We start from the raw sequence: 25,333 nt of genomic DNA, 5'->3' as shown, positions 1-25,333 counted from the left end.
AGCCAGCTACCCATGCACACACACACACGCATGCACGCACACACGCACACACACACACAAGCGCACACACAGAGCCAGTCAGACAGCCAGCCAACGATCCATGCCTGCAAGATGTGTTACTTTTTGCTGCCAATACCAGCGGGCCAGCAGGCAGACCGAGAGCATGAAGACACTTCAGAGCTGCCTTATCTGGCCTTTAGCTCGATCACAGAAACACTGAACAATGTAAGGGGATGGTTAAAAAAAACTTATACCTTGCTTACTGAAACATGAGCAGTGCTGTATAGCATTAAAGCATATGACGGATTCACAGGATTACTAAATAGACTTTTGATGTGACACTTGTTACAAACAACAAGTCTTTTCTCAACTACTTTCTTACTGTGGAAATTAAAGGGTATTCATTTAGTGGCAGATTTGCCCAAGTATGTCACTTTGGAACCTGATAAACTAAGTGTTTGTCTAAAGTCCACCATGACCAAAGATTTTAATTCATTGTCCATGGAGGAATTTAAGACAAGGATGAAAAAAGGGATGGGCTAAACACTGTGTGAAAACAGAATGTGTCAACTCTTAACACTACACACACACACACACACACACACACACTGTATAAATGTAAGGCAGTACTTAATCCATGTAAAGGCATAATATCTAACATTTATGCATTGAAATTGTCTAAAAACTACACCCATGCTATATATTTTATTGACTTGTGTACCTACATTGTCCAAAATCTTTCCAACAATGTTCAACACTGCAGAAAAGCTTGTAATGCTACGTAACTTTTATCCATAACCTTTTAAAACCACTGTAGTCAGACAAACAGATAATAAGCAGAGTGCTGATGAAGAAGAAGTCAGCCAACTAGTAACCTATCAGTTTTTTTTTCTTTCTACTGCTTGTATGGCTCACAATAATTTTTTATTTTTATTTTTTAAGATAAAATAAAAAGAAAAAAGAAAAAAAAAAAAACCCCACACACACACTGGGATTCCCCACAACTGAATTTACTAGATAGCGTTGGTGACAGTAGCTGCATTCAGTTGACTCATCTAATGGTAAGTTAGCAATTAACACTATGTGCTAAAGTTACTTGTGGCTGTTGCATTATAATAAAATGACACAATGTGACTATAGTTGACTAAACGTAGCATGAATTAAACTTTAATACAAAGACACGAGTCACATCAGATAGATTTTCAACATCTGCCGCTAAAGACAATAACTCCCATGATTCCACACTACGTCACAATGTCATCAAACTACAAAAAGTTTTGAATTAATAAACCTATAATAGCGAAAATGACATATTATGCCTTGTAGGTGCACAGAGGTTATCCTCCTCTGGAACTAAACCTCACAGCCTGCACAATGTGATTAATACAACTCTATCAAAGGCAACGATCAGGTGTGTAAATTCTGAAAGAAAAGACAACATAATTATACTTTGAGAAAAAAACAACACACCCATATTCTGTTTCATTCTGTTTAATATGGTCTGTTATGACGGGTACCACAATAGTGGATAATGTTAGCAAACTTAGGCTAGATACTGTTGTATAACTAACAACACTGACTTGATGGCTCTCAACACGTGGTACTACATCTTAGCATTTACCTTTATACGCAACTGCAACTAATTACATCGACTTATTTTAATATATAGCTTTATTAATGCTCCAAGACAGTTAATCACTGGAAGGAAGTTTTTGTATTTTTTAATCAGAGTAGCTAGCACCCGTACCAGACCTCAAACTACAAACTGTTGGTATATCAAAGTCGTAATTACTTTTGAGGGTGTTGCAAAGTAGACCGTTCATTGTTTATGGTCCTACAACAGCAACAAAGACCCAACACTGGCTGATATCACATTCAGCTCCAGCATGAGTTAAACAACCTGCCGCATGCCCTCCACCTTAAAGTTGCAATAAAGAACATAACAGAGAATCTTCACAAAATCTGGATACTAATCCCAATCTGAACAGTTACTCTTTGGTTCACTTGTGTATGTTTTAGATTTTTTGTTGGTTTTGAACTCTGACATCAGCTGCACTGCACAGTGATGCTTACAAAGGTTTGTGATACCTTGGAGCAAATGAAAAATCAGTTCTCGTAGTTAAGCCTGAGCAACTTTGACAAGGGCCGAACCACGAGGGCCACAGACAACTGGGTCAAGAATCAAACAGGTAAGACTTGTGGGGCGTTCTCAGCCAGCAGTGATGACAACAAACCATAAATAAGTAAAGCGGTGGAGGCTGTGCTGGAACGAGTCTGATCAGCAGTGGTTTCAACTCACAACTTCGAGGACTAAAAAGATCTGCTGCTAATTGGACACCTTCTGAGGTCTTACAGAGTCCATGCCTTGGCAGGTCAGAGCTGTTTACATTAGGGACTCCACAGCCTATTAAACCAGGGTGGTCATAATGTTTTGGCTCATCAGTTTATGGGTGTTTTTTTTTTTGCAGGTCCATGAAGCATAAAACTTTGTGAGCACTAACGCAGCCTTCACAAAAACAGATATGATTTTTGTTCTAATGTAAATGAATAATAATACTCTGTAGTACTGTGTAACGTTTAATGGCTTTGATTATTTAAGCATTTAATAGCCTTTTTAAACATCTCTTGCTGAATCTGACTCTTTTTATATCCCAATCTGAAAGAGAAGCCTCTGAAAGTAGCTTCTCTTCAAGGCACTAGTTTTCATCAGGGTTATACCAGCTATTTGCTGCCTGCGCTGCTATTACTATACACCTCCCAGAACCATTCATTTTGATAATATCCTCGTTGAGACGAGCGTGCCGAGCACCAAAATAGGCTCGTAATTAAAAGATGCTGGGGATTCTGGCGAAAAAAGAAAAGGCGCAGAGTGAGTTATTAAGGTCCTTCCTGTGGTTTAAAAAAATCAAATAGCACCTGGATGCTGCATCTTTCTATATAACTATCAACTAACACACAGACCCGGCAAGGGAGAGAGAAAGGAGTGTGCAGGCAGACGCACACAAACATGCAGAGCTGCAGACACAGATGCACACTTTCACACACAGACAGACACACACATACAGACACACAACGCCTCCACAAACACACAAACACAGAGCTGACACATCGGGTGAGGTAATGTTCCCTCCCTGCTAAGTTCCAAGCACACTTCCTCTGCTTGGAATAATTGCTGCCTGGCTGCTTGTCTGGGAGAGCGAGCTGCTCCGTTCATTAGTTGCTCTAAATATCAGACACGGCATCACTTTTAAGGGCTTAATTTCTCTGCAGTCACAGCCCCTCTCTCTGATCCTCCCCTGTCGAGAGCCGCTGAATATGCTCCTGTTCTCACAGGCAATGACCTAAATAGATAAGTAGTAAATGAACGGGGGCCTTTCTTTCGGAAACCGTGGAGAAATTAACGGACAGGGATGAGAAGCAGACCAAATGGAAAACGCTTATGGTGGGAGGACATCTAAACTCAAGTGGAGCGTCAGTGACAGCAACGGCAACGGAGACCTGCAGTAACCATTTTCTTGCAAAAGCGGCAAAAGAGACCTACGTTTCCATGGAGACCAGCAAACAGTCATATTTCTTAAGGGACCACTGGGCTTCCTGCGGAGCTTAATGATTGGCTTATTCAGATGCTGCAGACACAGAACCTGTGGGAGATGGCTCACACTGCTGGCCTTAAGAGCTGTGAGGCCAGGGTGTGCACAGCTGACTGGACCAGACCTGAAGTCACTTCAGCCACAGACAAAACACAACCAGCTTCCAGCTTTTCAACATGTCTTATGCTATACTGATGAATCTGAGATGGACAAGTGAGAAGAAATGTGATGTGATGCAGGAATTAATGGGATACTGAATAGATTTTCACCACCATAGTCACCCACATTATTGTCATGTATCACCATCTTTCTAAAAAGCAGTTACAGCAGAGAGTGAAACCAAAAGTGCTGTCAGCTTCGATACTAATTAAGAGCTCAGAATTTGCAGAGACACTTTCTTTAATAGCCCCTTCCACACATGCACTTTCCTGCTTAACTGCTCTAGTCATTTACACGTCTCTTCATGTTTGAAAAAGGACGACCTCAAGCTGTTACTTCCTCCATAGGTCAAGTATGAATTTAAATAAGCCACATTAGCAGGGCATGCACAAGATGAAGGTGTTCTTGAATGTACATATACATGTCCTTACATAACAGAAAGAAACAGAAACAGTTACAGTAAGAGTCCCTGTAAAGGCCGATCTTTTTATTTTTTTGTATAGCTACTTAAGCATATCCTATGTCAAGTTCTGTAGCCATTTGTCAAAGGTAAGGTCAAGATAGTCAAACATTGATACATGGGTGGAGAGTAGCTGGCATTTAAGAGACAGTACCAAAGTGCCAAATCAAGCAGTTGCTGGGCTGGAAAAGCAGGTTTACTTGATAAACTCCAGAACAGTTAGCTGTCTTGTTTCAAACTGTTTAGACAATCAAAGACAAACAGTGAAAGAAAAAACAAAAAAGTTAGGAATGTTGTAACCAAATAACACATGTCAGTAATATACCTTTGACATTAAAATAGAAAAAAGAAAAAAAATACTGTGATTTTTTATTTATTAAAAAAGGAAACTGGAAATTGAGTTATTATGTGTTGGATTGCTGGTTGTTTTTTTTATATATTCAGTTATTATACACTGTTGCCCATAAAGTTGGAATAAAATATTTTTTTCCCTTTTCTCATGAAACAATTGTGACAATGTGATTTATTCTTGATAGATAAACTGTATATCTTCTCAAAACTTTATTGCTTTCATAATACACATATAATAAATATCAGTAAAAATTAAACCAATAATTAACTTTTGCTCACTGTGTGTTCAGGCTTAAACTAAACTGGAGGTATTGAACAATAGGATTAAGGGTTTTGTTTCAATTTTTCAACCTTGGTCATAAAACAGGAAACACATATTCGAGGGGATTTCATGCATAAAAATGTCCAATATCACTCTTTTAAATGTCCCTCAGTCACTAATATTAAGTCTGGCCACCCCTGACATGGATCAGTGCATTAAGACATGGTGGCACACTGTCTACAAGCTTGTTGATGGTGTCAATGGGCAGGACGTTCCACTCTTTAGTCAGATCCAGAAGCCAGAATTGGTTTCACCTGGTAACTGGGACTCAGTACGTAATCATTGCACTTGGTCAGAAGTGATTACTGACGTGTATAAATAGAAATGAAAAGAGGAACGTGTCTGAAAACAAAAATTATTCCAACTTTATGGGCAACGTACAAAAAAGCACATATTTAATGTTTTGAACCAGAGTTAGCTCATTTTCATCTGTGCCTGTGATCACATTTCCTTCTCCTGCATTTGTGCTGTCCTTAAATCAAGGACCATAATGAAAATACCAGCAGGTTTCAGACTTTATTGAGTGACTGACATTTTTGTAGGTATTTCATGACCTCCATCTCAGAATGTCAACTACCTCTAACCTGCAAAATTAAATTCTTTCCAGTGTTGAAAGCACAACAGATAGAACATGGATGTTTTCTGAGCTCATGCACCAGAAGGAAAAATTTCATAGTTTCATAAATACCATCACACTGTGAACAACAGCAAAGACAGCCATTGTTGGGAAGTGACACACATGTCCTTGCACCTGACTATACACGTATCCCTTCTTGTCCTGTCCTTGGAATATACAAGACAGGTTTTATTGGCACTTCTTGTTGTCTTTTCTGTCCTTGACAGCATGACACATCATCCTGGATGTTCACCTTTAGGGCAACAATGAACAGAGCTCTAAAACGTGACAGCAGGGATTGAAGGATAAGTCAGTATTTATGTGTGTGTGGTGTGTGAATGTGTGGTGGTAACAGAGAGGCAAAGGACTTGATTGCTTTTGGTTCAGCTGTGTATATATGAACAAGCACTATAAGTGAGTCATGTGTACAGTAATCACGAGTCTAAAACCCCTTTCAGACATTCACTCTTTCCTGGTAATCTGATGGCATCTGAATGTGTGAGCTTCATGTCTGAATGAGCACCCTGGTCACTTTTCCAACAGTAATCTCACTTGGTCAGACCAAGTCAAATTTCCCTATAACTTTAAGCACGACACAAGTCTGAACCGCATGCTGTCACATGAACGGATCGTCACACATAAGCGACAGTACTTTGAGTTGTGTGAAATGATTTAGTGAAGGATTTTTCCACATGACAGCCAATATTGGTGCAAAAACATCACAGAGAGTAAAAGACACAGCCGCAAAACACTTTTGTCATTTCCTTTGCTCTATTAGGCTACAAATGGAAATGTCTATAAAAATCACACTTTACTATGATAAAAACAGAGACTAACAGCACAGACAAGCGATAACAACGATTATGTTCTGGGTTACACAGCTGTTGGGATATTTTTATTTTACTGTTGGTAAAGTAGTAGTTTGATTATCATTAAATTTTGGCAGCATTCTCAGGGTTCAGGAAACCCCAATTAAACTAAGCTATTAGTTCTTTAGTCATTTGTTTATTATTGCATTAATATTTATTACACATCACTTGGTATTCTGTCCAATCTGACGTGAATGACAAATACCAAGTGCATGCCATGGCTATGAGGAACATTGACGAAAAAGTGACCTAAGTCTGAATGACAGAATGCCATCATTTTAACATTGATGAAACCAGAAATGTTACGTATAGCATGTCCGAAAAGGGCTTAAGGGTGTAACAGTTAGGTCTCATGTCTGCATGTAGGCCCTAAAACGAATGATTGCGAAGTGGCAAACTGGACTTTGGGGCATAAATCAATACCAGTCACCTGCTTCTGTGACAAATAACTGGAGATGATAGCATTTAAACATGTTTGTAAAATACAGTCCACATTTGATACAGATGTCAAACTTTCTCATGAACAGTAGTGAACTCTCTGTCGCGATAACTCAAGCAAAAGCAAAACAGTGGCTCTGCATCAAACAGCATTTTTATCTTCTTTTCTCTCATTGTGACAAACTTGTTCAATATAACATAACATACCATAGAAAAAAAGAAGAAGATCCTAAAGACTAAAAGGATCTTTAGCAGGTAAATGTCAAGTTTTTGATCAAAATTCAAAGATTGGAATATGATTCTATCTGTGAATTAACATTTCCTGAGTGAGTGAGATGTGCATCAGAGGTGTGGTCAACGTACCGTCACCTTCTCTAAATCAGCTTCTGAGGAGGTGGGAGACAAGGGGCTGATGGGACTGAGGGAGGGGGAGCTTCCGACACTGGAGACGTACTCGGGATCAGGAACGTACAGAACCTGCAAACACAATCCATGTCTGTATTTACACAGGCGCTGCCTTTGTGCAAACACGCACACATGCACACACAGGTAAAGACAGGGATGATAGAGAATCTCTCTCACACAACCATACCACAAGTTTGACAAGACAAATAACATGAAATCATGTGAATAGCCTCATGCTATTGACAAGATAAACAGAGAAAGGGAACGTGGTGGCAAGTGAGTGTGTTAGAATTAGCAGTGATGGGATGTAATGTCAGTGGGTTTTCATGGTTTAAAAAACATACTGAAAATGTAGTCTATGCTGAGTAACATATCTTGTTTGTTTAATTTGAACAAATAACAAAAACCAAAATTAAAAGTCCTGATTTTATGTGGGGTTATGCACTAGATTACCTTTTTGGCCAGACAAGCCGTTCCCCTTTGTTTTCAGTCATGATGCTAAGCTAAGCTAGCTCTCTCCTGGCTGTAGCTTCAAATGTAGCCCACAGACATGGCGCACAGACTGTTACAGATTTTCTGATCTAATTCTCAGCACCACAGCCAATGAGTGCGCTTCCCAAAATGTCAAACAGTTTTTTTTGTTTTTTTTTAAGAGAGAGCAATCCAGGCAGCCCTTCCCAATTTAGTCCACGATTACAAAATAGCAAATACAGGGACTGGCAAAGTATCCCTGTCCTACTTTGATATAAAAGGGGGTTCCTCTACAGTGACTACATCTGTAGGGTAATTTCAGATTGATATGTGAAATATCTACTGTAAAAAAAAAGGCTGGACCTTCGTATTTTGCAAGAAGATTCTTTTTTTTAGATTAGAATTTTTTGGCCTGCAAACTGGGACATCACACCTGGCTACAGTTTTAGGGTTAAAAATGTAGTCGTTTTTGTTGTGGTGTAACTTCTGTTTCAGCAATGGAAGGAGAGGAGAGATGGTAATTCAGTAAGTGCTCTCCACACCCCGCTGTTTGGACGCAGCTCAAGTCAGCATTGTTTGAGAGAGAGGGAGGGGTGCCAATGGGATTGGTGCATGTGGCTCGTCTCCATTCGACCGGATTTGATTTGATGCCAGAAAATACAGAGACAAAATATCATTTTGGATGTTTGTCACTTTCCCCCATTGCAAAAACAGATTTAGAATTTGGGTCTATTGCTGAAAAAAGAAACATCAAAGCCAGGGAAGCTGGCAATCTGTTTGGTGGGCTAAAGATGGGTAGCTTGTGTCATGTTGTTGGAACTGAAGCATCGCCGGAAGAATTTAGGCATCACACATATTATTACACCTTTTTAGAAACAAAATAAATCTTATGCAATGAATTGCATCCTAATGGGACATGTGAAGCTGTAATTAGCAGGTAATTAAGTGAGGATAGAGAGAGTAGGGCTGTGGTTAGTGAGTCAGTGAGCTGCTCTGAGAAAGTAGTAGGATAAACCCATGCAGCATGTGACATCCCCTAAAAAACATTGCACTTCCAATTTTTGCAGCTAAATTCCCAAATGCAGAAAATGTTTAGTGAAATAAAGGCAAACCATAGAGAATACAATACGAACTGTCAAGAACAAATATTGCAAGATCGAGCAGTTAGTGGGTGGCTGAAGTTATGAGGTTGCTACAGGACAGTGATAAAGTGATGCAGTAATATGTATCAGTGAAGGCGTGCACGGCGGTTCACACCTGGCCAGGCACCACTGCTCTGGAGAAAAGCTTGTTCAGCTGAACCAGCTCGTTGGGTGTGGTGTCAAACTTGAGCGCAATGCTGTTCAACGTGTCCCGCGATTCCACCTGGACCACAAAACAAGAGAGAGGACACAAAAATCACACTGCTGCTTCTGCTCAGGGCATTTCCTTAAAGCTGCTCAGGGAAGACTTGAAGATGTGACATAGGATGAGAGATAGAGAGAGAATATCTGGACAACAGAGCTGTGAAATGATCTCTTCATAGGGTTTAATATGGCTTGTGTTTTGCATGTTAGATTTTGGGATGTTATGCAGATTAAAGCTGTCAGTTGTTGACCAGGAATAGATTCTCATGGGACGCAGATGTTGCTGGCAGGAATTTGAACTGACATGAATGTCAGCAGCAGTTTAGTGTTGTCTTGTGAACCGCTTATATGATTTACATTTTATACAATTAAAAACAAGAAACACTCTTTTGGGCGTGCAAAGTCCAAGGCTACAATTGTGAGTCAAAATTATTATTTCTTATTATTTATTCATCCTTCAATTATATTTTTTAGTTCCTTTTTGTCATCTGTTAGCTTAAAAAATGCCAGGAAATTGGGATTAATACCTAGACCCCAAAGGATTGTCTTCAGCTTGATTGTTCACTAAACCTTTCTCCACAGTCATTTTCCAATAGCTGCTTAGTAACCATAACTAAGAACAGCAGACCTGCTTCTTTGGAAGTCTAAGAATGTGAAACTGTTGTGCTTGGGGCTGTAGTCAGAGTAATACTATATAGTTTGGACGGTCCTGCCTGTCTTCATAGTTAGGGTGATGTGTGCCAAATTTGAGGCAATACGTTGACCTTTTTCATAGAAGCATTAAACTCAGTACACTTAGGCCTTGAACATTTCAAGAAATTAAGTCACTGTAAAATCGTTTCATCTTGGCCTGGGGGACTATTTTATATTCTATTTGAACCAAATCATGTATTCTGCATCATGTCTTATAAACCAAACATGATAACACAGAAAACAATATGTCTGCCCTTACTTGTTGTTCCTCAACCCTTGTAATACAGTGACTTTAAAGAGTAGGACAATATTCAAGATTATGTGAAATATGTAGGTTGAAATTAGGGATGTCCCTATCAAGTTCTTTTTTTGGCCCTGATCTGATACAAGGCATTTAATACTTAGTATCTGCTGATACCAAGTCCCAATCCGATACCGTTTTCCTACACTTCCTAAGTTTAGTAGATTAACTGTAGTACCTGGTTGCAGCACCAAGGAGAGTCTCTTACTGTTTAATACTGTAGTGAATAGAGGAGGTGGGCAGGTTTGTATTGGCAAGCAGAAAGCATTGGTGTGGTTTAGCTAGCAACATGACAAAGTTTTCTGTGATGTCTAATGACCCTTTGGCTAGTGCAAATATATTAAATCAAACTGGGGTCAATGAGGATAGCGTTCATGTACCCCAGTGACACATGTAAACGTCGCTGTTGCAGCTGTAACATATGTCCAAGGCTTGAAATGGCATCGTCTGCACAGGGCAAACGCCCGGTGTGCTCAATTTGTATTACAAATTAGTTCTTAAAAACAATGCTGCATTTTTTAAAATGAGATTATTCAAAATTAGAAAACCTCTTTGATAGCAGACATGAACAAAGAAACAGACTCAGGTTCATGCTGATACTAATTTGTTAAAATTTGCCTTGATTGGGCTATCCTTCGTTAAACTGAAGGTATCACACACAAAGATTTACTTCAAAAATTTATATCAGAGACATGTTTGATTTTCTAGTTGTTGTTAAACCTATTCACTACACTATCACTTTCTCCCTTACAGTGTCCTCCATTATGACACAGAGCTGTGCACCAGGCAACCTTTTATGCAGCCACAATGTTAGAGTTCAAGTGTGGGCCAGCTCCAAGTGTCACAATAGTCTCCAGTCGCAAGGGTTCAATCGATGTGTTTTGTAGTTGACATTTTCATGTGGTTCTTGAAGAAATGAAGAAACTCTGGCTTGTTCATTCCAGAGTTTTCTTTGGTTGGAATTGTTTCTTTGTTATTGTCCACAATCAAAATACCAAACAACATCAAAAGCTTCCACTTACAGACCCATTGTTTTACCATAGCACCCACAAGAATGACATCCCATTGTTCTTTGCAAGCACTTGGAGGCAGAGACAAGAATGTTTGTCCATGCAGCAGATGCTGAAAGAAAATGACTTTGTGCACTGCAGACGCAGATATTACTCTCCTTGCCACTGTCTATATGTTAGAGCTGAATACTGACAAGTTGGGGGTGACATGTGGCAGGGACGTCAGATATATACCTACCCACAAGATTATAAAGTCTCTTGGTACATGAGATATGATGCAAATACTTAATTTGGGTAATGCAGAAAGTCAAACGGCTGCCCTCGCCACTATGGTTCGGAAAACACTTAGGCTCCAAACTGTACCAGGCTAACACGTTGTAGGTTTTAATGAAAAGCTGAACATTACTTTCACATATCACCTGGACTAACACACTTTTTAAAATTAAAAACATAAAAGCTAAAGGTTATGAATTCCCTAAACAGTGTGTTTGTTTACTCTAACATAAGCTGCAAATGTTAACAAATCCAGCTAACTAGCTAACAACATACAGTAGTATCTGAATATTACTTTCAAGGCCAAGGAATATTTAACACTTTGTGAGGTTACAGATAAAAACAATACAGTCCCATTCATGGAAAGGTTAATTTACTTTTTTTCCCACACAATGACTCCACCTGTGTGTGGACACTGGACACTACTCCTAGATGCTAGCACACACCAGTGTAGGCTAACATTAGCGGCTATGCTGTTTGCTTTATTATTGTTTTTAGTCCTGCTAAAAGCCTATTTTCTTCCAGTGTCAAAAGTAAAACATCTATTTTGAATATACAAACAATAAAATATAAATGTAGTTGTACGTATGTAGGCTAAACAAGTAAACAGGATTATGTCAGAAGGCTTTTAATACCAAACTACTTTCACTGGCATCCTTGAACAATGCTGTTTCTTTATTTACATGCATTCAGCTGGTGAGGGTGGAATCTTGCACCAAATGCATATTTAAGGCCCTTAAATTCCCATTTTAAAAATGAAACACTGTATTCCCGACCAGCTCATGGGGTTGTTGGGGCGCAGAGAACAATATTTTCTCAGACCAGCAGCTCTGAATTCAAAGATAAACCATAGAAGAGCAGCTGCTCCTTACATTTGAGAAGGTGGACTCAGACCACTACAGCCATTTTTGGTTACACAACAAGTAACTACTTCCGAAAACTGTAGTTTGAATTAGTTTAAAATGTACTGACTGACTTATCTATTCTGCATTCCAAGACTCATTTAATGTATTCTGATAAACCACATCATCCTGAGCTCTCTTAGGTATACAAACGAGCAAAAGAAGATGCAGTACTTCATGTTAGTCAATGTTTAACAGATCATGTGGTCTGTTGTGCAGTTATGGCTACACCCTGTGCTCAGCTGCAGCACCCTGCAGTGTGACACAGGTGCGTCTGCTTGTCTCCACCAGTTAAAATCCACACAACAGAGATGTGCTCCACGTGTCTGAACTAGTTAAGCATCTAGCATGCCCACTGGGACTTTCCTTCTTCCAAATAAGGATGACAACCATAACAGAAAGCGCCTGCGTGCGCGAGCAATGTGGTATAAGAAAATAAAAGTGAGCTCTGGGGAGAGAACCCCGGAAAAACCAGACAGGCAGTGCTGACTCCGAGCTGTGCATAATTAGGACAAGATAATGGCACTGTGTGTTTTAGTGCAGCAGTCATGGGACTGCCTTGGTCATTATCAGCATTTGTGTGTGTGCAAACAATCTCACAAAAACACAGAGGAATGACAGCTTCTCCAAATTCTTGACATGACAGATTGTTAAGAGGATATTCCTGCACAAACAGATAGGCATAGACACACATGGCACAGTCACAGGCACATAGCTGAACAGGGGAACCAAGACAAACAAGCTGGAACATTAGGAAAACAGAGTCACTGGGTGAGGCAGTCACACATGACATGGTCAGGATCCTGTCTGAGGAAACGCGTTACAACATTGAAGGGAAGAAGCAGAGAATATGGAAACTCAGAAGCCAACAGCAACCAGCAAATGCTTTCAAAGCATTGATACAGACTCCAAAACCACACTGTTTTGTCTCCAGGTAACACCTGACAGTCCTTGTGAAGTGAAAAATAGAAGCTATTGCATCTTTCACTGTATTAAATGGTGTCAGGCAGAATTTTATGAGAAAGAATCCTTAGCAAATTCATAAAATGGAGAAATTAAGTGTGCAGAGGAAGGGAGGAATTCACAAATCAAATATTTAAGCAACACAAAGTGTGCTTGATTAAGCAAGTACAACAGAGCCTTTTTGGGATCATCCCCAGAATCTGTCTCTCTGAGAGATAAACAAATCAAGCACTCATCAATTAGCACAATTTTGCCTGTTACTCTGAGTATCTTTGTGAAATAAAGCAGGTCTTGAAGAAAACGCTGAGGAGAGGAGGAACTTAGCTGCAGGTAGGTTTTGCATCACCAGGTTAGGAGATAGGCGTGATACCTCCTGGTGACAAATTTGTATTCTACAATCATCGTACATGTGCAGTTCCTCAGCAAAGCATAAATCAGTGTTTACATTTAAATAAAATTCATTTCCTGTGTATGAGACAGAGGTGGATAACCAACAAGAAGCAGGACATCAGGCACTCAAACTTGCCAAAACCCTGCAGAAAGCTCTGGGAAATGTTGGCTCCGTATTGCATTTGGCTCCATTTTAAATCAACTTCAGCAGATGCTTCTAAAATTTCACATAGATGTTGTTTTAAATGATTACCTATCATGGTTGTTTAAATTGGTTAAAAATTGACATGGATTCGGAGAAACACTAATACCTGATCCCATTCATCCCTGCCCCATCTCTATGGGCTATAGGCTATGGGCAAAGCAAGACCACTACAGGCAACAACAACACTGACGCATCATTCCTGAAAAAAACCTTCTTATTCTAACTGACAATAAAGTAATATGAGAAAACTAGCTAGTAATGGCAGAAATCCAGCAGAAACAGCTAGTAACAGACTAATCACCATGAAAGTCAAGTGACAGTAATACTGCTGGGTCACTTGTTTTGGTTTCAGAGCACAGCTCATTAGTTTTGGGAGCTGAAGTGTCTTTCTTCCTGTCCCTTTAATGAGGACCGGCCTGTAAAGGTAGGGTTGGACAAGCGTGGGCTGTGAGTGTGCTCGCCGAGGCCTTATTGTGGACTATGCTGAGTTTAGATGCCCTACCCTCTGGGGCAACAAACTAATCAGAGCTGAGGTCAGTCACGCTGCTGGGATACAGTCCCCCTGACTCAGCAATGTGTGCCGCCCAACAATGAACAAAGCCGAGCAGGGGTGCATTGTGCAGTATGGATTGGGTGGGTGAGCACACTGCAGGTGAAACAAACCTTGAGCTCCCCTTAGCCCTTCATAATCACTCCTGATAAGCATAGTAGTTAGACTAACTTTGATGTTTCACTAATTGTAGGGTGGTAACTGAAAACGGGCAATGTGTCACACGTCTTTATATCCAGACATCTATTTTTGCCCTGTTCTACAAACAGATCTCCTTGAAGGGTCAGAGTGGAGATACACAATAACAGCAGTCTGTTGAGCTGATTCAATTACCCAGCTTGATTAAATGCTAATTTGATCATTTTAGAAGAAACAAATCAAATTAGAGAGCATCCGTCATATTTCAAATCGCTATTTGATACCCTTAGAATTTCACATCGGCCAGATTTAATTCAATGATTTGATCAAAGTTGAGATTAAGATAAATGGAGCCCGCACAGCAACCAGTGCAGTGAAAACAAAACAAACAAAAAAAACCCTCACGGAACTCATAGACAGCAACAAATCAACAAGGGATTAAACTGCTAAACAGGGACATTTTGGATATGTAACTATCACCAAGGTGTAATTTCAATGACACAATCACAAATAAGAAAGTGTATTTTCAGCTACAGCGCTACAGTATTTTTGGAAGAAGGGAACCAGAAAGTTTGCTTTCACTGTTGCACTTGCCAATTTGTAGTTAGTTATTTATCTTGAGGCAGTGCCTGTTCAAATTATTTATATGGGCAGTGGTGTTAAAAGCATCCTCCAGTGAATATCAAGTATTTTACCTTGTTAACATGTCCATATGGTGGTTTTTAGATGCTGGAGGACACATGAGCGAAAAAATAAGTCACTGCCATGCCTGAGGATCTTCTCCTTGAAACTGCAACGTACCGATGAGGGTTTAAAAAAAAACAGATTCAGACAAAGGAGCTCATACAGTCAACCTGCAGGATGCGGCTGTCCATATCATCGTACTTATTCAGAATCAATGTCTGGCTCTAAGATGTCAGGCTGAATGGCTTGCCCTTGAGCAGTCCAGAGAAATATACTCTGGTTACTCTGGTGTTATTCAGTGTTTAAGCAGAGTTGAAAGTAAGCTGGTGTGCTTGAGCTGCAAGTAGAGAGGGGTGGGTGGACACAGGCAAGGCCTTCATATATCTGCACCTTCTAGAGAATTTCAAATTGTATTGTTACAATCTAAAACTTTTTAAGGCAGTTTTATTTTTAAAAACAAACAAACAAACAAAAAAACAACAACTTTAAAACACGTAATGTTAATACATAGAGATGAGTTTTTAGGGGTTTAATCAAATGCTGGGGGATCTTTAACAAATATCTTAACACATCAGTGTTTGCACTGAAAACACTATTTCTGTAGTTATATGACTGTACCTATTGTGTTTACATGCATATAAATTATGTTTTTCTTCCCATTACTCAAATATTTGACCGAAACTGTGACGCTGCATAGAAACACCTCTTGTAGGTTTTGTCTGTAAAAGAAACGTGGGCATTTTCTACGCAAAAATGCAAATTTGAGGATAAGAAATGAAATGAAATGAATGAAAAATACTTTATTTATCCCAGAAGGGAAATTCAATATTATTGAATATTATATATTATATTGTCCTTTATTAATTTATTAATTTATTTTTTGGTCATACATGATACAAAGATGAATGTCCTTGGATTCTGGACTCTTGATCCAGAATCCCCCCCGTCAAAACAACAACAACAACAAAAAAAACAAGATATCTGTTCCCTTGATCTGATCGAAATTATAACAGCCATTTTCATTATTTTCTGGAATTTTGTAGATAGAGTGATTCAATGAAAAAACTCAGTTCAATAAAGGAAATGCTTTTATGTGGACCCTTGTCTGCATGCTGCATTTTTGCTCTAGTTTCCTATCATTGGTAGATGAACAGACTACCTGTAAACACCCCTGCATTTTGACAACTGAGGCTGCAAGGTCGACTCCAGACTCACTGATGTCATGATGAAGTCTGTGTGAGCTATGCAATGCAAACATATGCTCAACAACTAAAATAGCACAGCATTTAAAATCCAAAGGCTAACTTGTATACATTATATTTCTCAATACTTCTTGTGCTGGGATCATAACTTTGTATGTTTTGTTCTCAGAAATGATATGGGCAGGTACACGCTGGTCTGCTCCAAGTTAGTTGTCATAATTTCAACATAAAATTACCAGGTTAAAATAAATTATTAAACTTGAAATACTATCTTTCTGTGCTTATTTCTAATTCATTTAGGCTAATAAGGTCAACAGGCAGATTGAACTCAGTGCACAGCCCATTTAAACAGAAAAGCCTAATCCAGCAAAGCCAACACGTCGTAAACAACTGAAGCCACTCATTCGATATTAAAGGGACGCAGAGTAACTGAGAAGCTGAGGATTCAAAGGCAGACCTGTACTGATGCAGATGATCAAAAACCTGACTGGTGGTAAATTCAAGTGTTGAGATTTTTGCCACTCAAATCAAATCAACTAAATATAGTGCAACCTCAAAGGCGGTGCGAGAAAACACCTCTGTGCCTTTCACCTTAGTGCAGGAAGAGAAACCACTGAGGCGGAATAACAAAGAAGACATATGGAGGATGTGGTGACGGTTAGGTCTCCCCTCTAAAACTCCTCCTCGCAACTATGTCATTAACAGCTGCTCCTGGACACCTTATGACAAAAGAAAAGATCTACACGATTTGTCATTTCATTGGCTCTAAACAGAGTCCTACTGTTCATTCAGACAACAGCAGCCTGTCAGATTGATAAATATCCTGTCGCAAAGACGACAGGACACGTCAAGGAGATCAGATCCACAGTGGCAAACTCTCTGTAACACAGTGATGACACCCACAAACATGTACTCATCATGTATTTCCAACATAGCCATAAAAAGCAGGATAATAAATTCAGGATACCCAAGACATTACAAATTATTACTGTGATGTGCCATAACTGAGCATCAATCATCCCACCCTAAAAATATTTACAACCCCCTGATGGGTGCTTGTGTTTGTGTGATGTCCTTGGTGTGTGGCCAGCATTTCAACACTCAAATCTTGTTTCATGGGACAAGAAGGAGTTTCTCTGTTTATATGAGTGAGGAAGATGAAGAGTTAATAATGAGCAGGGCTCCTACAGTGTCAGAGCTTTTCATCCAGGCGCCTTCAGTGCAGAGCATCGATTCTCCCTAGGTGCTATTTGCCACTATCTCATCCATGAACTATTTATTTTTAGCTTTACAGCTCCTGTGTTGCTCAGCACAAAGCCAACCTATGGGACATTCAGGTCTTCAGGACAGTTACAGCTGCTTGAAGCTCGCTTTCTACACATTTTTATTTTTATTTTTTAACATTCTGCAATATATGGTCACATGTTTGGCTTACACTGAACAAACCTCTACTTTCTGTTGTACAAATAGATCTTTTAAAGCTTAACCTAACCTATGACATCTGCTCGCTCTTGTATCAAATCGCTGCTCTGGTAGTTCTTGTATCAGGAGCTCAGCCAATCAATATAGTTATAAATATCTGGTGTTCAATGCAGTAAACATTGGCAAAGCCAGGTGGTGGGCTGATCTTGGCACAAGAAGCGGTGTAATATTAGCATGACTCAAGTTAGCCTTTTAAGCTTAATTAATCACTTCATTCCCATAGGCCAGCAATATTAGCACACAGTTAGCTTCATACGTGACAGATGAATCTAAGCACCACAGAAACGGCATGTGTACATTTGACTCCAGCAAACCTCAGAGATGCAGCCATTGATTGTACTGTAAGAGGAGCTATCTCTAACTCAATTAAGTGGTAGAGGACAGGGGACATGCAAATGTGACCCACTGATAAAGACCTGTTATTGACACATTGACATCAGGAAGAGGGAGCAAGCGAAAGAGAAAGAGAGAGTAATCACAATCAGGATCATGGCTACTAATGACAGGTGAACCCTATCTTCTTATCCTTTGGATCAATAATACCCATTATTCATCTCAAACCGACGATGAATAATTAAGCTTCTTCCTGTTCGGGTGACATCCCTCCTTTTGAGTAGAAGGGTAGAGGAAGGCCGAGGCAGCCATCTTGAGAGTGACTGACATCCAGCTAATGGTCACCTTGTTGAACAGGAGAGGACGCAAAGATTCTCCAAGGGCAGCTGGCACGGGCAGCCAAAGACTAATGGCTCCACTAAAGAGTCTGCTGCCATCTAACATAAGTATGGAACATGCAAACAAATCTTTGAGTGCTACCGCAAAAGGTCAACACAAGAAATAAGGTGTAATCGCAGAGTTATGGCTATGCTGAAGTATGTTTAACTGTGGCCATTTACAGGTGCTGGTAGATCCACAGTTTTATGCAGGCCACTTTAGATTTTGAAGTAAGAGGAAAAAGGAGTGGAACGAATGAATCCACTAGCAAAAGAGTGAAAATCAAACATAATGAATTGACTGTGTAGTCATCAAACTGGAAATAAAACTCCAGTGTGTGGTTTAATCACCCATAATGCCACATCAGAGCAGCTATCACTCCTCATTTCATAATTAAGGATGAATTCCAGCTTTTGCATGACAGTTGCCATGGCGACTTTGCCATTACTTCCCTAATGGCATGTGAATTGTGTGCTACTACACCCTTGCTGATCGTTTGCAGACCTAAATTTAGAGCTGCTGTGAGTGACATGGGAGAGAGTCGCAAATTTCGGTGCTTTTCAGGGCAACACAGAGCAAGTTTAGTCTCTCACTTTCAAGCTCTCAGGGACTCTCCTTGCGTCAGGCTCCGACCTGCTGCTTCAGGCTTTGATGGCCTTTTCACTGATTTGCCAACAAAAACGCACAGACCTAATGATACATGAGAGCCACCAAAGCAAAAAAAAGGCTCATCACGACATAGAATTGCCAAAGCTGAGGCAGTGTTCGAGCCAGGCTTGTTTGGGATGAATTAAAATGGGTCCTTTGCTATTTTTTTGGGATCTCTGCTCCATCTATGGGTAAATACAGTAAATACTGTGCAAGTACCACACACTGTGGAGTGAAAACTAATATGACTTCATATACTAAAATTTGTTTTTGTTTACACAAACACAAGGATTTTAGGAAATTATACTGTTAGTCACATCAGAAAAACGCAGGACTCCTTTAACCTGTGTCACTTTTAAATATTTTAGTCAGCTGGAGACTTTATTCATGTCTAAAAAAAACATTTTATTTTGTAGTTCAAACATGCTTACAGAAAATTCTTGGTTTTGGAGTCATGGTTTGGTAGATTTTCAGTACAGCAGAGAAAACTAAAGAAATTCCTAAATAATATACATTTCTGTCATTATTTAAAAAAAAATTAAAACATTCAAAAGCTGTACATAACTTATACTGTAACAGTTAAGGCACTTAAAAGAAAAGGACATTGACGTGTTATCTAATTTCAATAAATCAAATGAAATGTGTTACTGAGCCACCTCCAACATATTCATAGTTAACTAAAAGGTACCATTTCCCATAAGCACAAGTGCAATGCCAGCTGTAGAACTGCACTAAGTAACACTGCATTTCTCAATTTTAATCAAGACCAAGGATTTGTTTTGTTTAAAAAACAAACAAACAAACAAAAAAACCTTTATTAGAATTGTCACTGGATTAAGCTAAATATCGAGCTGTATATCTCTGGGACAAAGCGCGAGTGGCCTTGATGCTCATGTCCAGTGTGAGCACCACATGATCGTCAGTCAGTTGACCAGTACAGTGTGACAGATGCCGATTTAAACGTTTGTAAGTTAATGCACCGTGCAGGTTTAATAACATTCTCACAGTGTCTGCTCTGCTTTTAAAGTTAGACCTGCTAGCATGGTATAGCTGATTGACAACAACTGGTGCACGGCCAAAATAATCCTTGTGACAGATATTTGGACCTCAATGTGCACAGAACCAAAGAATTTCGGGATCGAATGGTTTGGGTTAACACCATTCTAAAGCATTATATTTATCTACTAGATCTATCTATCTAGAAATATCTGCTGCTATGTAGTGTTTCACCTCACTATGGATGGTAATATTAGCAGGTAAAGCTGAAGGCGTCATTGAAATTAATCCAGCTGACAGCTCTACTTGGCTAATGTTGTATGCTATCACTATAGTTTCAATGATCAAAAATTCTGATCAAAATGTGAATGCAATATTTTTCAAGTATATATGCAGATAATGATTGTTATTCAACACCAACCACTGCTCAGTACTCAGCTGCTACATAGCTAACTTGCACAAAAATGGTAAACTGGATGCACAATCAGCTAATGATAGTTTTTTAATAATTGACAGACTCATTACTCTCAAGGTCTTTTTGAAAACAAAAAACCCACAAACTGATTGGCAAACTACAAAAAAGAGCCAAGTCAGCTTATGAAACCCAAAAATGGCTAGCCTACTGACAGCACTTATCCTGCACCTTAGTTTTATGAAAAAATTGGAGGCAGGCAGGTTTGTGGATGTTTCATTTATTTGTTTTCAAACTTATTTTTGCAATGACGCACACTCTCTCCATGTCTTCCCTAGCTTTTCTATTTAGGATTTAAGGACAAATCACAGGCTTTAAGTGGAACATGTGCAATAAAAATGCTTTGATTAAAAGATAGCAGAGTGAGCTGCTGTCATCCGAGCCATGAATTAGTCTCTTCTTTTTACCCATCCAGTTACCTATCCGTCAAATCTCTATGTTCTCTGCATGCATTCCCCACTATTCCATCCTCCATCCCTTTTAACATCCTCATCCACACACCCCTCCACTTTCATCATTTGTCCATCATCTATTGACTTGTTCTCTTGCTCTCAGACAGGGAGCTGAGAAAGAGCTCAAACAGTGGGATCCCCTCTCCTACCCAGCAGTGAATAATGCAATCAGAGTGACTGATTGTCAGGAGGGTGTGGAGTTAAGATTGCCGCCAATGTGTGTATGTGTGTGTATGTGAGTCTACGACTGCGAACGCACATACACACCTGATGCTGGGTGTATGAGTCATCTAATGTCCCTCAGGTCCTTTAATGCCCACAGTGCTTCCTCTCAGCCCAGCAGACATCCCTTCAATCTGCAGACTGGTGACATGGAGTGACCAAGGCTCTACCATTACCAGCCTTTACCTTCCATCTGTGGAGTTGTGACCCATCTGCATCAGACTACATGCAAAGTAGCATTCATTTTAAAACATAACACACATTTCCTATGGGTATTTGGTTTCAACTAAATCACATCTGTAGCAGTAAGTCTGTAAAAAAATCTAATTACAGATTTGTAGTCTGGTTCACTTGTCCTCTGATCAGCTACCTGTGTATCTAAGTCATGGTTTTTCAATTTTTAGACAATGTTGGACATATGAAATTTATGTATGCGTGTCTGTGTTTAAACAACACCTTTAGAGAAAGTTTTTACTCATTTTTTTGCTAAATTTCACCTGAGATCACCCAAGTTCAGTCATCTTGAGGGAAGCATGAATAAGTCTAGCAAATGTCATGAGACATTTTAGTAGATGAGACATTTCATGTAAAACCACAAATGTTGGTAGCGGTGTTGAGAAATCATCTTTGAATCACCCCAGTTTTTAGGCTTTATCCTCTGGGAAACATAAACATTTCTATAAATTTTGCATCTGCTAGTCTTCAGGAAAAATTGAAATGATTTAAAGGATTGCCAGATCATGTTTATTCTCATGAATGTTTGCAAAGAATTTCATTGAAATTCATCAGCCTGATCCGAACTGATGGAATGACAGACTGACCAGCCAACTTACTGACACATGATTCCTGTTTTTCTACAACCAACATAAACACATGCAGTTTACTGTATAATTCCATATGACTGTTTATGTTATTGGCTAGAATGACTATATCATGAATGCAGACAACTTCCCTTTTGCCTCCCAGCCCTACAAATCTGATATCCAGACAGTCCTTCCCCTCAAAACTGCTCTCTAGTGTCACTACACAAAATGTAATGAGAGCTCTGCTGTGCCAGTTCTGCTGAGAGTACTGCAATAGACTGAAAGAGAGTGTGGGTAGGGAGGTTCAGGCCAAAAATTGACTAAACATGACTCAACATTAAAGAATTATTCTCGATGTCATCCTTGTGGTTTTGGCCTTGGTTTCTTTTGGTTATGATGACAATGAACCTTTCAAGCTCATTTCTGGGATTCTGGATGGGTCATAGTATCATAAAAAGAAGCAAGAAGGACAGTCAGAGCCCAATTCTGTTAGATTTATTTGCCTTTTTTAGGATAGGAAAAGAGATCTGGATGTGCCAGTTACATTGATGGTGTCTTGTAAATCTAGGCCACTAGGACATCCAAATGAGACAAACTGTAAGCAAGCTCCTCAGGTTAGCCAAATGTATTTGGAGGAGAAGATGAACAAATGTTGGCTGTAAGCACCCATAGCAGTTTACAGACAAACAATTCAGTCTATCAGAAAATGAACAAAGTTGGGCATATTCCAGATTGAGTCTCTCTTGTATTACCTTACATTTGAGCCACACAACTAAGCATCCAATTTCCATCTATTCTTCCATTAGCTATACCCAATTTCTCCTGTAAAGAGTTGCACATCGCTGGAGTCTATCTCCATTGATACTGGGCAAGAGGTGGGGTACACTCTGGACCCATGCATGTACAGGGACAACACAAAACCCTCCCAACAGAAAGGCATAGTCGATCAGTTTGAACCCAGAACCTTCCAGCAGTGACTCAATAGTGCTCAATGTTGTACCACCATGCTGCATCCAATTTTTCACAAAAATAAAAACTAGACTGCTTGTTAAAAAGAAGACTGTTTGACAACACATACGCTGACTCTGCAGGTACTTCCAGAGTCCTCAAACACTCTGGATGTTCAATCTGATTCGTTGTATGAAAATTTCTCAGGCAGTATAAGTTTTCCTGCTTATATTGTTACTATCTGTACCTTGAAACACTCACTATTACCCTCACATTCATTTATTCCTTAAAAAAAAAAGACACAAACAATCGCACAGACTATTAATTCTACAAAGTTCTTCTCGCGGTGCAAATACTCGAATTCATGAAACATAAAGTAATACGTGTGGGGCACAAGCTTGGGCAAGTTTGCCCAGTGTCCCTGTCTAGTAAAGGACTGGTACCAACACTCTGCACTTTTACTTCATGGTCATCCGTCTGACCTTATTCATGACCTGTCTAATGACCTGACAGCTCTCACTTTCTTACCCATCCCACTTCTTTTTACCAATGCTTCCATGTCCCAGGATGAGTCACACTTAACTTGGAGAGTGAAATGCAATCACAGGCAATAGAAACAATGGTCGAAGCAGAAAAAGTAAAACTCCAGATGTAATAAACAAGGCTGTTTATTTGTCAGCACACAGTATGGGTCTATTAAGGGGCCCAGATAAGATCCAAAATAGCAAGCCAACGGGAGCATCGATGTCCACGGGGTGATAAACCTGATGTGTCTGGAGATAAATTTGTGCGGCCTGCACTTTCTCAGCTCTTCATTTTGTTTGACTTTGACTGACCATCCTTACAGGCAGTCTGTGGTAAGAGAACCCCCCCTCCATGTGTGGCTCACCTCTGTGCTACTCTTTGCCTCTCTCTGTCTGCATCTTTCTGTCTCCTCATCTATCTCTGTTGTTCCCAGAGACTTCAAACACTTTTTTAATTGGATGCAGGTCAGCCAATAGCTGGACTTGGCTGAATGGACTAGCGTTATCAGTGTCTAGGCAGATGGGTTGCAGCTGCACAGGTTATTTCTCAATATGAGAAAAAAAAGGGAATAGAAAAAGAAGCCTGTGTGTGAGGTAAAGGGGTGAGAAGGGGGAGGGAGAGGGAGGGAGATTGTATTGATAAGGGAGCACAAGAGGAAACCCTCCTTTTTCCTGTGGGCGCCAGGCGATAGATTATGAACTTATCTGCCGGAGAGCGAAATAAGGAAACATCGCTGGCCGTCCCCCGGTGCAGGAGATGAGTTTAAGATAAAGCTGCTTCTCAATCACTGAGGCACTGTCGGCCATGTGTCTCTCACAGTGTAGGAGAGGCTTGGCTATACCGCCTTAAACACTCTCTGCGCTCCCCCCGAAAACCGCCTCGCGACGTGCCGCTGCAGCATGTCAGGCTACAGGACACAATCATTGGCAGAGCTCGATCCATCCATCACACTATCAGTGATCTAGTGGGGGGGTAATAAGGGGGAAAGACATAGGGACAGAGTGATGGCTGACAAGAGCAGGATTGGTATGCCGTGTGATTGAGATATGAGTCTTTCCCCCTACAAACTAAACACTAAATTTCCCCCCATTTTTCTCTACCACCAGCACTTCTGTCCATCTTGCTGACTTTTTGTGGCCCTCATATCAGGGCCATGACACAGTGCTTTGGCTCTGACAAATATCCTGTTGTAACGGTTTCGGCTGTTCAAACCCCGGCGAGGTAAACAAGGGCCTTGTCAATCAGCAGGTCTTGGATGACTGACAGGTTGGGCAGGCAGTAGAGGTGGAGGTGGTGTTGCTGAGGTGTTGGAGATAGGGGGAAGGGAGCCAATCACAGTCAAATCTACAGTAGCTCCCGAAGCAAGGAAGCAACGTCCAAAGAACCCTGACGGCAAGAAATAAACAATATTAACAGGAGCAAAAAGAAAGGGGTTTGGGAGTAAGGATAAGAATGACAGTAGGAGACCACAACCCAGAAACCCCATCCCTCGTTTCCTTTCCTCTCTCCCTCCTCCCTTCATCTCCTCCTCCTCCTCCTCCTCTCTCCTCAGCAGACAGGCAGACGGCCGGAGCTGAGCCTCAGCAATCCCACTCCTCACTGTTGCCACGGAGAGAAAGGCGAGGAAAAGCAGTCTGACTGCAGCTGGATTTGAGGGTCATTTGAAGAACACAACGAGGCAAAGCACAGAGAGCTCCATTTTCAGTTCATGCCAGGGAACCAGAGTCCTCTCCTCT

At 40.2% G+C, this 25,333-nt stretch overlaps 1 protein-coding gene across 1 annotated transcript in view; it reads right to left on the bottom strand.

Moving 5' to 3' along the window:
• Nucleotides 1-25,333, bottom strand: part of oxr1a (oxidation resistance 1a) — a 75,177-nt gene that overhangs the window by 27,043 nt on the left and 22,801 nt on the right. The window contains exons 3-4 of the mRNA XM_008279185.1: nt 8,939-9,046; nt 7,169-7,282 (exon numbers count right to left, since the gene is read on the bottom strand). Of these exons, the coding sequence (XP_008277407.1) occupies nt 7,169-7,282; nt 8,939-9,046 (222 nt within the window). The remainder of the gene's footprint in view (nt 1-7,168; nt 7,283-8,938; nt 9,047-25,333) is intronic.

Source organism: Stegastes partitus, unplaced genomic scaffold, assembly GCF_000690725.1.
Source record: "Stegastes partitus isolate 25-593 unplaced genomic scaffold, Stegastes_partitus-1.0.2 Scaffold146, whole genome shotgun sequence".
NCBI lineage: Eukaryota > Metazoa > Chordata > Actinopteri > Pomacentridae > Stegastes > Stegastes partitus.
This window is presented reverse-complemented; position numbering and strand designations above follow the sequence as displayed.